Here is a 12,312-nt window from a genome sequence, read left to right on the forward strand (position 1 = left end):
GTCAATGCCATACAGGACCTTTGCTAGCAAGGATACGGAGGTAATTATCCCATTGTATAAGGCAATGGTCAGGCCACATCTTCAGTACTTCATACATGACTGGAGGCCTCATTTTAGGATGGATGTAGAGCTGCTGGAAAGGGTACAGAGAAGGGCAACAAGATTGGGGGTGCTCTTACCACGAAAGGCTTCAGTTCTGCAAATTGCAGCATCTGGAGACTAGGCACCTGTGAGGAGATCTTGAATGGATTGAGTATGCTCAATGTTGATGGCATCCTTCCTCTTGCTGAGACCACACACACACACACACACACACACACACACACACACACACACACACACACACACACACACACACACACACACATGAGGAGGCATAAATTCACATTTTTTTGCAATCAGAATTGATGCTTGCAGAATAGATGTGTGAAGATTTGCTTTCAGCTATCAGATGGTTGAGTTTTATGAACTCTTCACATGATATGACATTATGTGAAGAGTTCACAATTTGATGTAGGGGTTATGGTAAAAGGTATTCCCCTATCAATGTGGCTTTCAGAATTTGCTGGGCATATTTGGCACAAAAGGCTTCCACTAAAAGATCTCCAGATCATGGAGATCTTTTAGATTTTGGAAATTTTTGGTCTTCTCACAGATTTTGGAATCCTGCCAACTGCCAACTCTTCCAATTCTTTCTGGATAAAGAAGTGTGACATTTTCACTGATGGTGGTGTATCTTCAGTTCTAGGTCTTTTTACAGAGGTGCTGTCTATATCATCTAATTGTCTAGGGAGGGAACTTGTTGGGGCCAGAAGAAAGAGGGATTTCTACTACCCATAGGAGTAAATTAAAAATTTTTGAGGCCTTTAGTATTTATTATTATTTATTATTTATTCATTTTATTACAATGCTTCACCCCTGAACAGCCTTCAGCTAGGGGGGTGCCTATATACATTTATACATTATAAGTTAGAGAGCAAACAGAAATCGTACATCTAAAGTGAGCAAATAAAGCAGATACAAATATATACAGTGACACAAGCAAGATAGAGACATATAAACACATACGCGTCCTAATATATGCATTTACAGCTAATACATATACATACAAAACACATAATGATTTAAAACAAATTAATTCATCAGTAAAGTAGAGTTCATGGGAGATTCCATCCTGAAGGAGATAATCAGGAAACTTCTACAGTTGTATGTGGTGGTACATGTCCTGTATCTTCTCAAATCTGTACGCTTTCTCATCACAGAACTTGTGGGGATCAATCTTCAGGGTGTTGTACGTTTCGAGGATGTTAGACGGAAAACATCTTCTAAGCATAGTTAAATTCTGTAATAAGCTTCTTAGGGGAATCCATGAACTATTGCAAAGAACGCGGGAAAGCCTAGGGCCTGCAACAAGATTATGGACATTTGGAGCATCAAAGCGATCGGTGAGGAGTTGGCAGAGATTACGCAGATTTCCTGTGATGAGCAACTGATTCCAAGGGGTGCAACCAAGGTTAGCATACATGACTGATCTCGAGATGGTGAAAGGGTGGCCATTAACACGATTCAACCACCTTAAAATCCAGTATTCGATACCCATGAATTTTTTGATGTTAGTGAGGGAAGCAGAGGACCAGATCGTCGAGGCATACGTGGGAATCGGGACAAGACATGTTTGTATGTAGTGAGTGGCAAGTTTTTGGTTGTTTACACCAGTAAGTTCCTGTCTTATCGCCCACATTGCTGACAGAGTTTTTGCTTTACCCACCATGGAGACCTATGAGGGAACACTGACTTGCAAACTAGCAGTAAATGCAAATGCAAAAGGGATGCTGAGTTCACTTAATCATCATACTCACATCATATGCCTTTTTGATGTTAAAAAATGCTGAATACCAAAGGGAAGGAGACATTGGAATTTAGACCAGTTCAGGACCTCCCATCTTGCTGAAGCAGGGGGTAAAGTGGTGCATTAGGGCCTGGACCCCCTCACCCACATGGATTCTCTTCTAAGTTTCCATATGTCGTGGTGCATGGCTGCATACGCCAGATTCCAAAGGTGTAACTCTAAAACCAAGGTACCGGATTCCAGTATCTGGATGCCCAGCATTAGTGGGAAGTCCCCTTGCCACATAGAGGTGTCCACGTTGAGGGGAACAAGTTGACCTCAGTTCCACCTCAGGATTTGAGGTGGACTGAGGTATGGTTGAAGGAAAGGAGTCAGAGGGCTGTTATAAATGGTCATTCTTCAGAGCAAGCCAGGGTAAGTGTGATTCTTCAATGATTGGCATTAGAAAGGCTCCTGTTTTTGATCTTTAATGGTATTTACAAGAGAGCAAAGGATATGATGTCCAAATTTTCAGATGATATAAAGGTTGAGAGAGAGTGGTTAATGCAAGTCAGCCTGAGCTTCAGAATGATTTGGACAGGCTTCACTGGTGCTTGGAGAAATGGAAGTTGGCTGCAGTTCTAGGTAATGCATGTGACACAAATTTACACTAATATTTTGGTTCTATCTAATGTTAATTCAAAATTTATGTGAAGATTTCTCTTTTTACAAAATTCATTTTACAGAAAGAGAAAAGATAAAATTTTATAAAATTTTTTTACACAAATTTTCTCATGTGCTAATAATCAAAATCCAATTTGGACCCATTTACTGTTTTTTGTTGGTTGTATACTGTAACAGTCTTTCTACTGTTTTGTGCTTAGCAGTATAGTAACACCATCTACAGTGTCACAGCATATGTGACACTATAGACTGTGACTACTGTAGAAAACAGAATGGCACTCTAAGTGGAACCCCAAGGAATCCTTCTTGTTTATAGATTTTGGATAGGAAGAATTCATCATGTGAATAACCAGGCAAATTGTAGCAGACCACAAAAGTGAGCTTCAAGATATAGATCTATATACATACCACTAAAACGGTTAAAGAGCGGGAGGCCTTTTCAAAATTCTCATGGTGGAAGGAATATAGGAAGAATTTGCTCATGGGTGCATATAATTGACATTTTCTGAGCAATGTTAGATTTAATGAATGATTGAGTACCTGACCCATGATGGGCAAAGTAAGATCAAAGAAAGAATCATGAGTAGTTAAAATAACTCCAATAGTTCATGAAAGGGGTCTCAAAAAACTTACAATAACTGTAGGGTGTTTTTCTTTTAAGTACAGGTGCAATAGCATTATATGCCTTTAGTCTTCTTGTAAGTCTTTTAAAACTACAGTAACTTTTTCTGAAGTTGTTAATATTTTTTTCCTTGAAACAGTACAATTAACATATATCTGTTCAAATGAAAGATAAAAAGCAGTTACCCAAATTTTATGAAATGCTAGATATTGAAATCAGACATTTAACCATTATCTGCATGTTTTTAATTTTTAATTATTTTCACTTCCTATTATGGGGTATGAGTTGAATGACCCATTAGCAACTCTTGCAAAATTGGTTGATTTGGTTTAATTTTTTATGGTACACTGGCTGCTCACTTACAAAATAATCTGGGCAATTTTCATAAAATTACATTTGTAAGATACATGCTAAATATCTGTGTAAGAGAAGAATTTTGACTGGGTAAAATAAATAAATAAACTTCAAAATCGAATAGTTGAATGAGAAAAGTTGATTTTTCAAACAGTTCTAGTGATTTATACTTCATTATTTTAGATGCTACATTACCCTTGCACAAGCATTAGGAATGAGTATGGGAGGAGCTCCTGCTGGACCTGCCGGTACAGGCAAGACTGAAACTACTAAAGATATGGGGAAAGCTCTAGGAAAATATGTAGTTGTTTTCAATTGTTCCGATCAGATGGACTTCAGAGGACTTGGCCGTATATATAAAGGTTAGTTCCATATTTATGTCCAGTGACATAACCTTATTCAACCTCAATTAATGAATTTTTTCACATAAAAGCTGACAAACTGGTTATCTCAATAATAAATATTGAGTGCATTGTATATTTTATATGAAGTTTTCTTTTGGGAAATTAACTGTTACGTACCACTGCATATTTAATTCCTTGAATTGTATTATTTTAATATCCTGAAATTAATTGCAATATGCAGTAACTGATTTACAGAGTTCAGCTTTATGAAAGGAGACATTCCATTTCGAATATGTCTCCTTTAAAAATACTGCATTCCAATTTGAGTACTTGGGTACAAAATTACCGCAATGTCCATTGTGGTAATTTTGTGAAATTTTAAGCAATTATTGATTTTCAGATTATGATATTATATATGTTTTTTTATGCATCTCTTTTGCTCCAGAAAAACTAATTGTAACATGTCACCTTTGTAGGGCAGCTTCTGATTGTCCAACTTTACCATGACACTCTGTGATGAATAGAGAACTCTGTAAAAAAAAGGCCAGAAATATGAGTACTACTATGTGTGTGTCTAGTTGTTTCTGGCCATATTGCTATGAGGAATGTCTACCCATCAATCAGTGCCACTAGAAGGCAGGCTACAAATTGTAGGGAACTTTGGCAAACGCATATTGCATGCCCAAAAAGAATCCTGTACTGGCAGCAGAACACATGCATGCATAAACAGATGTAGGCATGCATTCACACACACACATTCTCTTTTATTTAGCAAACAGGACAGCAGAAAGTGAGGGGGGGGGGGAAATAGCAAAAGGAAAAAAAAAAAAAAAAAAAAAAAAAAGTGAAATAAGGAATTCTTCAAAAGCATGTCTCTATCCAGTGCAGCCCAAAGCAGTTCACAAAGATGAAACGTCTTCAATTTAACAAAGTGTAAAGAAGCAAAGTTATAGTATATATATATATCAGTAAAGTTTGATTATACAGTCAGTCCTCGTATAGCACGATAGTTGTGTTCCTAGAAGCCCTCGTGCAATATAAACAACAGGCTCTATGGGAAAAACAGGGTTAGGTGCCGACAACCCAAGATTGAACACACACATTTGAAATCAAAACATTACCAAAGACAATAAATAATTGTAATAAAATATTGCTAATGCTTTTGCTTCTATCATAAGCTAACTTGTTTTTTGTTTAATTTTCTATCCAAACAGATGACAGCCATTCCATCTCTTCCAATTCTTTGTGTCTTGATCTAATGGATTTTAATTACACTTTGAGTTGTTCCTGCTATGAAAGTTGTTATTTTCTCTGTATTCTTTCTAATTCTCGGCATTGCCTCATTTAGGCCTGTAGCACGTACAATATTACATAGTCTTTCATTTCTCTAAAAGTGTTTCACAATTTCATATTTTTCTCTATCGACAGAGGCGGACTGTTCATAAGCCTTACCGGAGGCTGGTGTGATTTTGGCCATAAACCATAGTATGAGGCCACTACAAATTTTCCCGGGTAAGAATTTTTGATCCAGTCCGCCTCTGTTGGTGGTGATGGGCTCGAACCCCGGTCTAATCAAGAAGCTTGTGCTATACACTGCTGCTTCTTCCCACATGGCTACGGAGACGCTGCCAAAATATGAAGGGTTTATTTGAGAAGTCTGCAAATGTGTTACTTTTCAACATTGTTCCCCTTTAGAGTCATTACACTTTTTACTACCAGTGCTACAATACTTTTATTCCGGCTGTGAAGAAAGTTTTTTTCATGAGTTTCCAGGAATGCATTCACTGTAGCAGTGATGGTATTGATGGTAGGAAAATGGAATCTATACCCATTTCACCCTATTTCCTAATATTTCGTATTAGGAAATAGGGTAAAAGTCAGTACTAAATGTGGTGAATATGGGAGATGGTTCACCATTTCAAAGCCACACTCATGTAGCACAGCCATGACAGTGACAGACTTGTGAGCAAGTGTTTGTTCTTGTGGAACAAGATTCATTTTTCGCGTATTCCTTAGCATTTATCTTTGATATTGTCATACAAATAGAAGGAAGGGAATGAATCAGGTTGGTCCACGTGATGTTGATAGTTTGGCTGTTGATGATGCTGCTGCTCAGATAGCTGACAAACTGCCATCTATATTCACACATGACGAATTCTGTAAGGAAAGGGAGGACAGAAGTGTACTAAACTCTAACAGGGAGCTAAATGATTTTATAATAACAGAAAGCAATGTGGAAGAGAAATTGTTGAAATTAAACATAAAAAAGGCACCTGGGGCAGATGGAATCTATCCAGTTATATTGAAGGAGACAGCGAGGGAAGTAAGCAAACATTTAGCCATAATTATGAGAGAATCCTTAGATTAGCATTAGCATTAGTAGAGGCATTTGATGCAAGAAAGCAAGCTTATGCAGCATCAGCCAAAAAAAAATAATAATAAAATAAAAAAAAATTTAAAAAAATAAAATAAATAATAAAATAAATAAAAAATAACCACTTCCATTTCACCCCTCTCTTCGTTCGCAATGCCTATCCAGCTGGGCCTTAAACTTATTTAGGCTATCAACTTCCACGACAAGGGATGGAAGTCTATTCCACCAATCAACCACCCACTGGCTAAAGGCAAATTTCCTCATGTCTATCCTATAACTGTCATTCTTCAATTTGAATTTATGCCCTCTCAGGTGATTATTCTGAGCAAGAGGAAGAATCCCATCAGCATTGAGCATGCTCAAACCATTCAAGGCTTTATACACCTCTATCAGATCACCTCGCCGGTGCCTAGTCTCAGACACTGTGATTTGCAAAACTTAAGCCTTTCTTCGTAACAGCACCCCTTTGTTCCATTCAATAATCTTGTTGCCCTTCTCTGTACTCGTTCCAGCGTCTCTACATCCTTCTTGAAATGAGGCCTCCAGACCTGTATACAGTACTCTAGGTGTGGTCTGACCATTGCCTTATACAAGGGAATAATCACCTTCCTTATCCCTGCTAGAAAAATTCCTATATATCATCGACAATACACCATGAGCTACTCTTGCAGCCCATCTGCACTGCTCAGAAAACTTCATATCTGCCTGCACAACCACCCCCAGGTCCCTTTCATTCTCTACCACTGTCAGTGTAATACCACAGAGTTGATACGTTGCGCTGGGGTTGCTGTTTCCCATGTGTAGTACTTTACATTTGTCAATGTTAAACTTCATTTGCCACCTCTCAGCCAATCTGCTCAACCTTTCCAGATCCTGTTGCAGCAGCATAGCATCATTAGTGTCCTTAACTATCCTGCCAACCTTTGTATTGTCTGCAAACTTGTATATTAAGCTTGATATACCATCATCAATATCATTTACAAATACAGAAAACAACAATGGACCCAACACTGAACCCTGAGGGATTCCACTAATAACATTATTACATGATGAGCAGTGTCCATTAATTATCACTCTGTCTTCTCCCCCTCAACTATCCCTTTATCCATAGCAGCAATTTGCCTCCAATGCCACACTGCTCCAATATGTGCAGCAGTCTTCCATGTGCAACAGTATCAAAAGCCTTTCTAAGAACCAAGTATGTAATATCAAAGTTATTCCCTGCATCCAGTTCTTTTGTGACTGCATCATAGTATCCAATCAAATTGGTCAGGAAAGACTTCCCCTTAACAAAACCATGCTGTGTCTGAGCTATAATTGAAATCTTGTCTAGATGATCCTGCAGTGCTTCTTTAACCAGTGGCTCCATTAATTTTCTAGGAACAGAAGTTAAACTAACAGGTCTATAATTACTTGTGTCGTCCTTTGATCTTCCTTTGTGAATTGGGGTCACATTTGCACATTTCCAGTCTATAGGTACTTCCCCTGAGTCCAAGGAAGCTCTCATAATTATGGCTAAGGGTTTTCTTACTTCCTTTGCTGTCTCCTTTAATATAACTGGATAGATCCCATCCATCCCAGGTGCCTTTCTTACATTTATCTTCAACAATTACTCCTCCGCTTTACTCTCAGTTATTACAAGATACTCTAACTTACTGCCAGAGTTGAATACACCTCTGGCATTCCCCTTGCTGAATAACACCTCATGTGTATTCATTTAGTCTGTTAGCTACCTGAGCAGGATCATCAACAGTTGACCCATCGATATCAAGTGGACCAATCTGATTCATCCCCTTCCTTCTAGAGTTTACATAAGTAAAGAACTCCTTGCTGTTTTTCTTTGCATCCCTTGCCAAAGATTTCTCGTAATTTGCGTTCGCCTGCCTAACCTCCTTTGTAACTTGGTTACAGATCAACTTGTGTCTATCATAGGCTTCTGTGTCACGTGTTAATTTGTATGTATCCCATGCATTTTTCTTCTCTGCCATATGTCTCATTAGTTCATCTGACATCCACTTAGGCCTAAACCTTGAACAATATTTCTTAGTTGGTATGTAAAGCCTAGTAGCTTCCAAGATAAGTTCTTTGAATGCTTCCCATTTTGAGTTTGCTGTTGGTAACATCATCAGTTGGTCCCACTGTATAGAATTTAAATACTGTCTCAGTCCATCGTAATCGCCTTTACAAAAGCAGTAACTCTTCTCTTTACCCCTAATGGTAGTTACCTCTTTGAGTAAATCCCACTTCAGCACACTGTGATCACTGCCACCTAGTGGTTCATTTACCTGCAGATTCTTAATGCATGAAGAATCACTACTGATAATCAAATCAAGAATATTACTCCCTCTAGTTGCCTCCCGTACATGCTGATGTAGAAAACAATCATCCAATAAATCCACAAAAGCCTTGCTAGTGTGTGAGTGACCAGCCCCCGAATTCCAGTCAATATCTGGGAAATTAAAATCCCCCATTATAAGACTCTCTGATTTACTGGCCCACTCTATTTCCCCGTATAGTTTCTTATTATACTCATCAGAGTCATTAGGCCTATAGCACACTCCTACTCTCAATTTTGATCTCCCAATGCTTATGTCACACCAAACTGACTCGACTCTGCACTGTCCAGCAATGTCGACTGGCTTCACTTCCTTGAATTTTATGTATTTCTTAACAAATAGCATAACCCATCATCCCTTCCTACCCTGTCTATCCTTTCTGTAGACATTGTACTCCCCAAATTCCAGTTCTGCATTCCTTATATCTGTGTGACACCACGTCTCTGAAATCCCAACAATCTCTGCCTTTGATGTTTTGAGCAATACCTGAAATTCATCAAATTTATTTACTAAACTCCTAGCATTGGTGTACACGCAAGTATACATGCACCTGTTCTTTTTCTTAGCTACCCTAACACAACCTATCTGTTTATTTGTACCCCAATGATTCCCAGCAGTCTCTGAAATATCCTGCATCTTATTTTCCAGATTTGGAAAATATTCCAATAGAAGTTCATTCCAATAAAAGCAGTGCAAGAATCACTTTCACCTCTGCTAGTGGCTGCTGTTAATCTTTTAGTCCTTGTATCCCCCCCCCAATCTAGCAGTTTTCCGACCCACCTAACACTGTCTCGATAGCATCTGCAGACATTCTTGCACCCTTTCTATTTAAGTGTATCCCATCCCTGTAGAAGCAGTCTCTCCTGTTAACAAGTACAGACCAGGCTGAAAAAAATTCTACCCCTTGAGCCTTGCACAATCCTTCCAGGGTCGAATCGATCGACTGGTCTCTCATCATATACTCCCTCCTATCGTGTCTGGGGAGAATTGCAGACACTTTCAAATTCAACCCTAATTCACGGCTTTTTTTCAACAGTGACCTGTACTTGTTAAGTAATTCCGCCGGTCTCCTACTCTTAATATCATTAGTTCCAACGTGTACAACTGTATCATCTTTTGCACCCTTAAAAGATGATATCCGCTCTACAACGTCATCTAACCTTTGCCGCTGGCAGACATACCCTGGTCCACCAATCCTTTTTACAAAGCATGTTTCCCGTTTCCCTGACAATAGAGTCACCAACAACTACTAGTTCCTTTGGGACCAGCGCATTCTGCCTTGGGGGCTGCCGCTGTGTTGCGAGATGACGAAGTGCAAGCTCTGGCATTGGTGTGGGCAGCTGAGAGCTTGATGGGCCCCCTCACTTTTAATCCTTCGAGGGCATCCACCCTGTCCTTCAAGCTCTCATATAGGCCCATAACAATGCTGAGTTGTCGCCTGATTTCCTTACACTCCTTGCATTGCGCACACACAAAGACATCCCCCATGGCAGTATCATGTCCCATACCTGACTGCTCCCCAAACATCAAGCAAGTAGTGCATTTTAATAGGCTGTGATTCAGAAGGCAACTGTCCCCCTCAGTTTTCCCCTGAGCCACAGCACTCCCATTAGCTTGAGCCTTTTGCTTTGCTGCTCTGGTCAGAGTCATGATTTCGATTTAATTTCAATAAAATTTCAATTTCAGTACAAAATTAATTCAGGGGAGGTTCCCATGGACTGGAGATGTATCCCCAATTAACAAAGGGGGTTCAAAGCGTGACACAAATAATTATAGACGTGTTACATGGTGTCTGATAAGTGACTTCCTATTTTTAAATTATTATAACTTCCTTATTTTTTAAACCAATTTTGATGAAGCAACCATTAAATGATCCATTGATCCTTGAGATTTCTAAATTTAATGTTTATTTTATTTTTTTCATGTAAATCATGTCTCCAGTTTTGAGTGTGCAAGAGATGGCCAAAATTGTAGCCATCTACAAGGTTTTGGGAATCTATAATAAAAGAGAAACGGTAGGGAGGGGGGACTAAATGTGAAATCCATGCAACACTGAATGCAAAAACAGTAAAAAAAATTGCCATCAGAATTTAATGATAGCAGGTTATGTTGCCAATAGAAAGAGAACAGGAAGGCCATTACCTGGTGGATAATGTTCTGACAGTGATTGAGATGTTCTTGAGGAGTTCACAGAAATCACTGTATGAAAGGAGCTCATGAAAGTAGACCCTCCGATTGTGTATTTGCATCCATTTTTGGGAAACAACTGTCTGAAACCATGAAATTCAGCAGTTGTTTCATGATGATTGCAGCAGAAGGATACCAGTGTTTTAACAGTTTGATGTGATATCACATCATTTACAGCCATTGGACCTTTCGTTCTGCAAGACACTAGTGCAAACACTACTGCATATGGCTAGCGATAATTCTAGATTAACATACCAACTGTATGGTAATTAACTCAGGGTTGTGGAAAATGAAAAGGATTTGGGAGTAAATATGGTCAGATATGAAGTTCTATGAGCCGTGCAGATAGGCTGCGAGGACAGCATGTGGGGTTTTGCTAGTATTCTACAGGAATGTGGGCTATCGAAGGAATGAGAGGTGGGTCGGAAATCTGATAGCTTAGTGGGATTCACAGACTAATAGAATAACAGTATGATAAAAAGAGGCCTGTGTGCTCTGGATTCATTATTATTGTGGATTATTGTGTGACAAAGAGCGAAACGGAAGACAGAATAAATAATGACAAGTTTAATACTAATTGTAAAACACACATATTAAATATTAAATACATACAAAAGCTTTCCGTTATTATGGTAACCTTTATCAGTCAAACTGACAGTCAAGAGTGTGGAACATGAGGGCGTGTACTGCCAGTCATGTATATGAAACTGTGTGATGCAATAGTTAATTGTTTGATGTTGAAGCCTGTGGCTGTGACATATGTGAACATTGCCGTTTGTCATCATCAAAATGATTGCTTCAATAATAGAGTTGAATGACATCCACTGCTTCTGTTGACTAAGGTATTGGAGCATGTGATGTTCAACATCTCCAGTCAGGCACGTCCCCGGTAGTGGCGGGATCTATCTACAATGACAGCATCGCGGTGTAGGTCAATATCAAGGCGGGTTGACCAGAAGTGTTTGGCAATGGCCTAGTGTTCTACGTCCGCTCAGCGGATGGCTCTTTCATTTTCTGAAAGATGTCTGTCGAGCCGTCTCCCAGTTTCCTCCGATGTAGTAGTAGTAGTGGCATGTTATGCAAGAAAGCAAGTGTATGAGCTTCTGCAGCATCAGCCAAAAAAAAAAAAAAACACCATTCCCTCCAAATGCCTGTCCAGTTCCTCCTTAAATTTATTCAACCTATCAACTTCCACAACGACAGATGGAAGTTTGTTCCAGCAATTAACTACCCGCTGGCTAAAGGAAAATTTCCGCACATCTATTCTACATCTGTCCTTTCTTAATTTGAATTTATGCCCCCTTAGGTTCGTAATCTGAACAAGTGGAAGGATCCCATCAGAATTCAGCGTGCTCAATCCATTCAAGACCTTATACACCTCAATCAGATCACCGCACAGGTGCCTAGTCTCCAGCCACTGCAATTTGCAGAACTTAAGCCTCTCTTGCTAAGAGGATCCCTTCATTTCCCTCACCAATCTTGTTGCCCTTCACTGTACACACTCAAGCAAATCTACATCCTTCCTAAAATGAGACCTCCAGACCTGTACGCAGTACTCAAGGGGTGACGTGACCATTGCCTTA

General features: G+C 39.2%; 1 protein-coding gene across 1 annotated transcript in view; it reads left to right on the forward strand.

Annotated features, from left to right (window-relative positions):
- The window catches only part of LOC150085960 (dynein axonemal heavy chain 8-like), a 1,559,705-nt gene that overhangs the window by 652,285 nt on the left and 895,108 nt on the right, over nucleotides 1-12,312 (forward strand). The window contains exon 40 of the mRNA XM_090374756.1: nucleotides 3,672-3,850. Coding sequence (XP_090230882.1) covers nucleotides 3,672-3,850 — 179 coding nt within the window. The remainder of the gene's footprint in view (nucleotides 1-3,671; nucleotides 3,851-12,312) is intronic.

This window comes from Mastigoproctus giganteus, chromosome 5, assembly GCF_048544385.1.
Source record: "Mastigoproctus giganteus isolate SK-2022 chromosome 5, ASM4854438v1, whole genome shotgun sequence".
NCBI lineage: Eukaryota > Metazoa > Arthropoda > Arachnida > Uropygi > Thelyphonidae > Mastigoproctus > Mastigoproctus giganteus.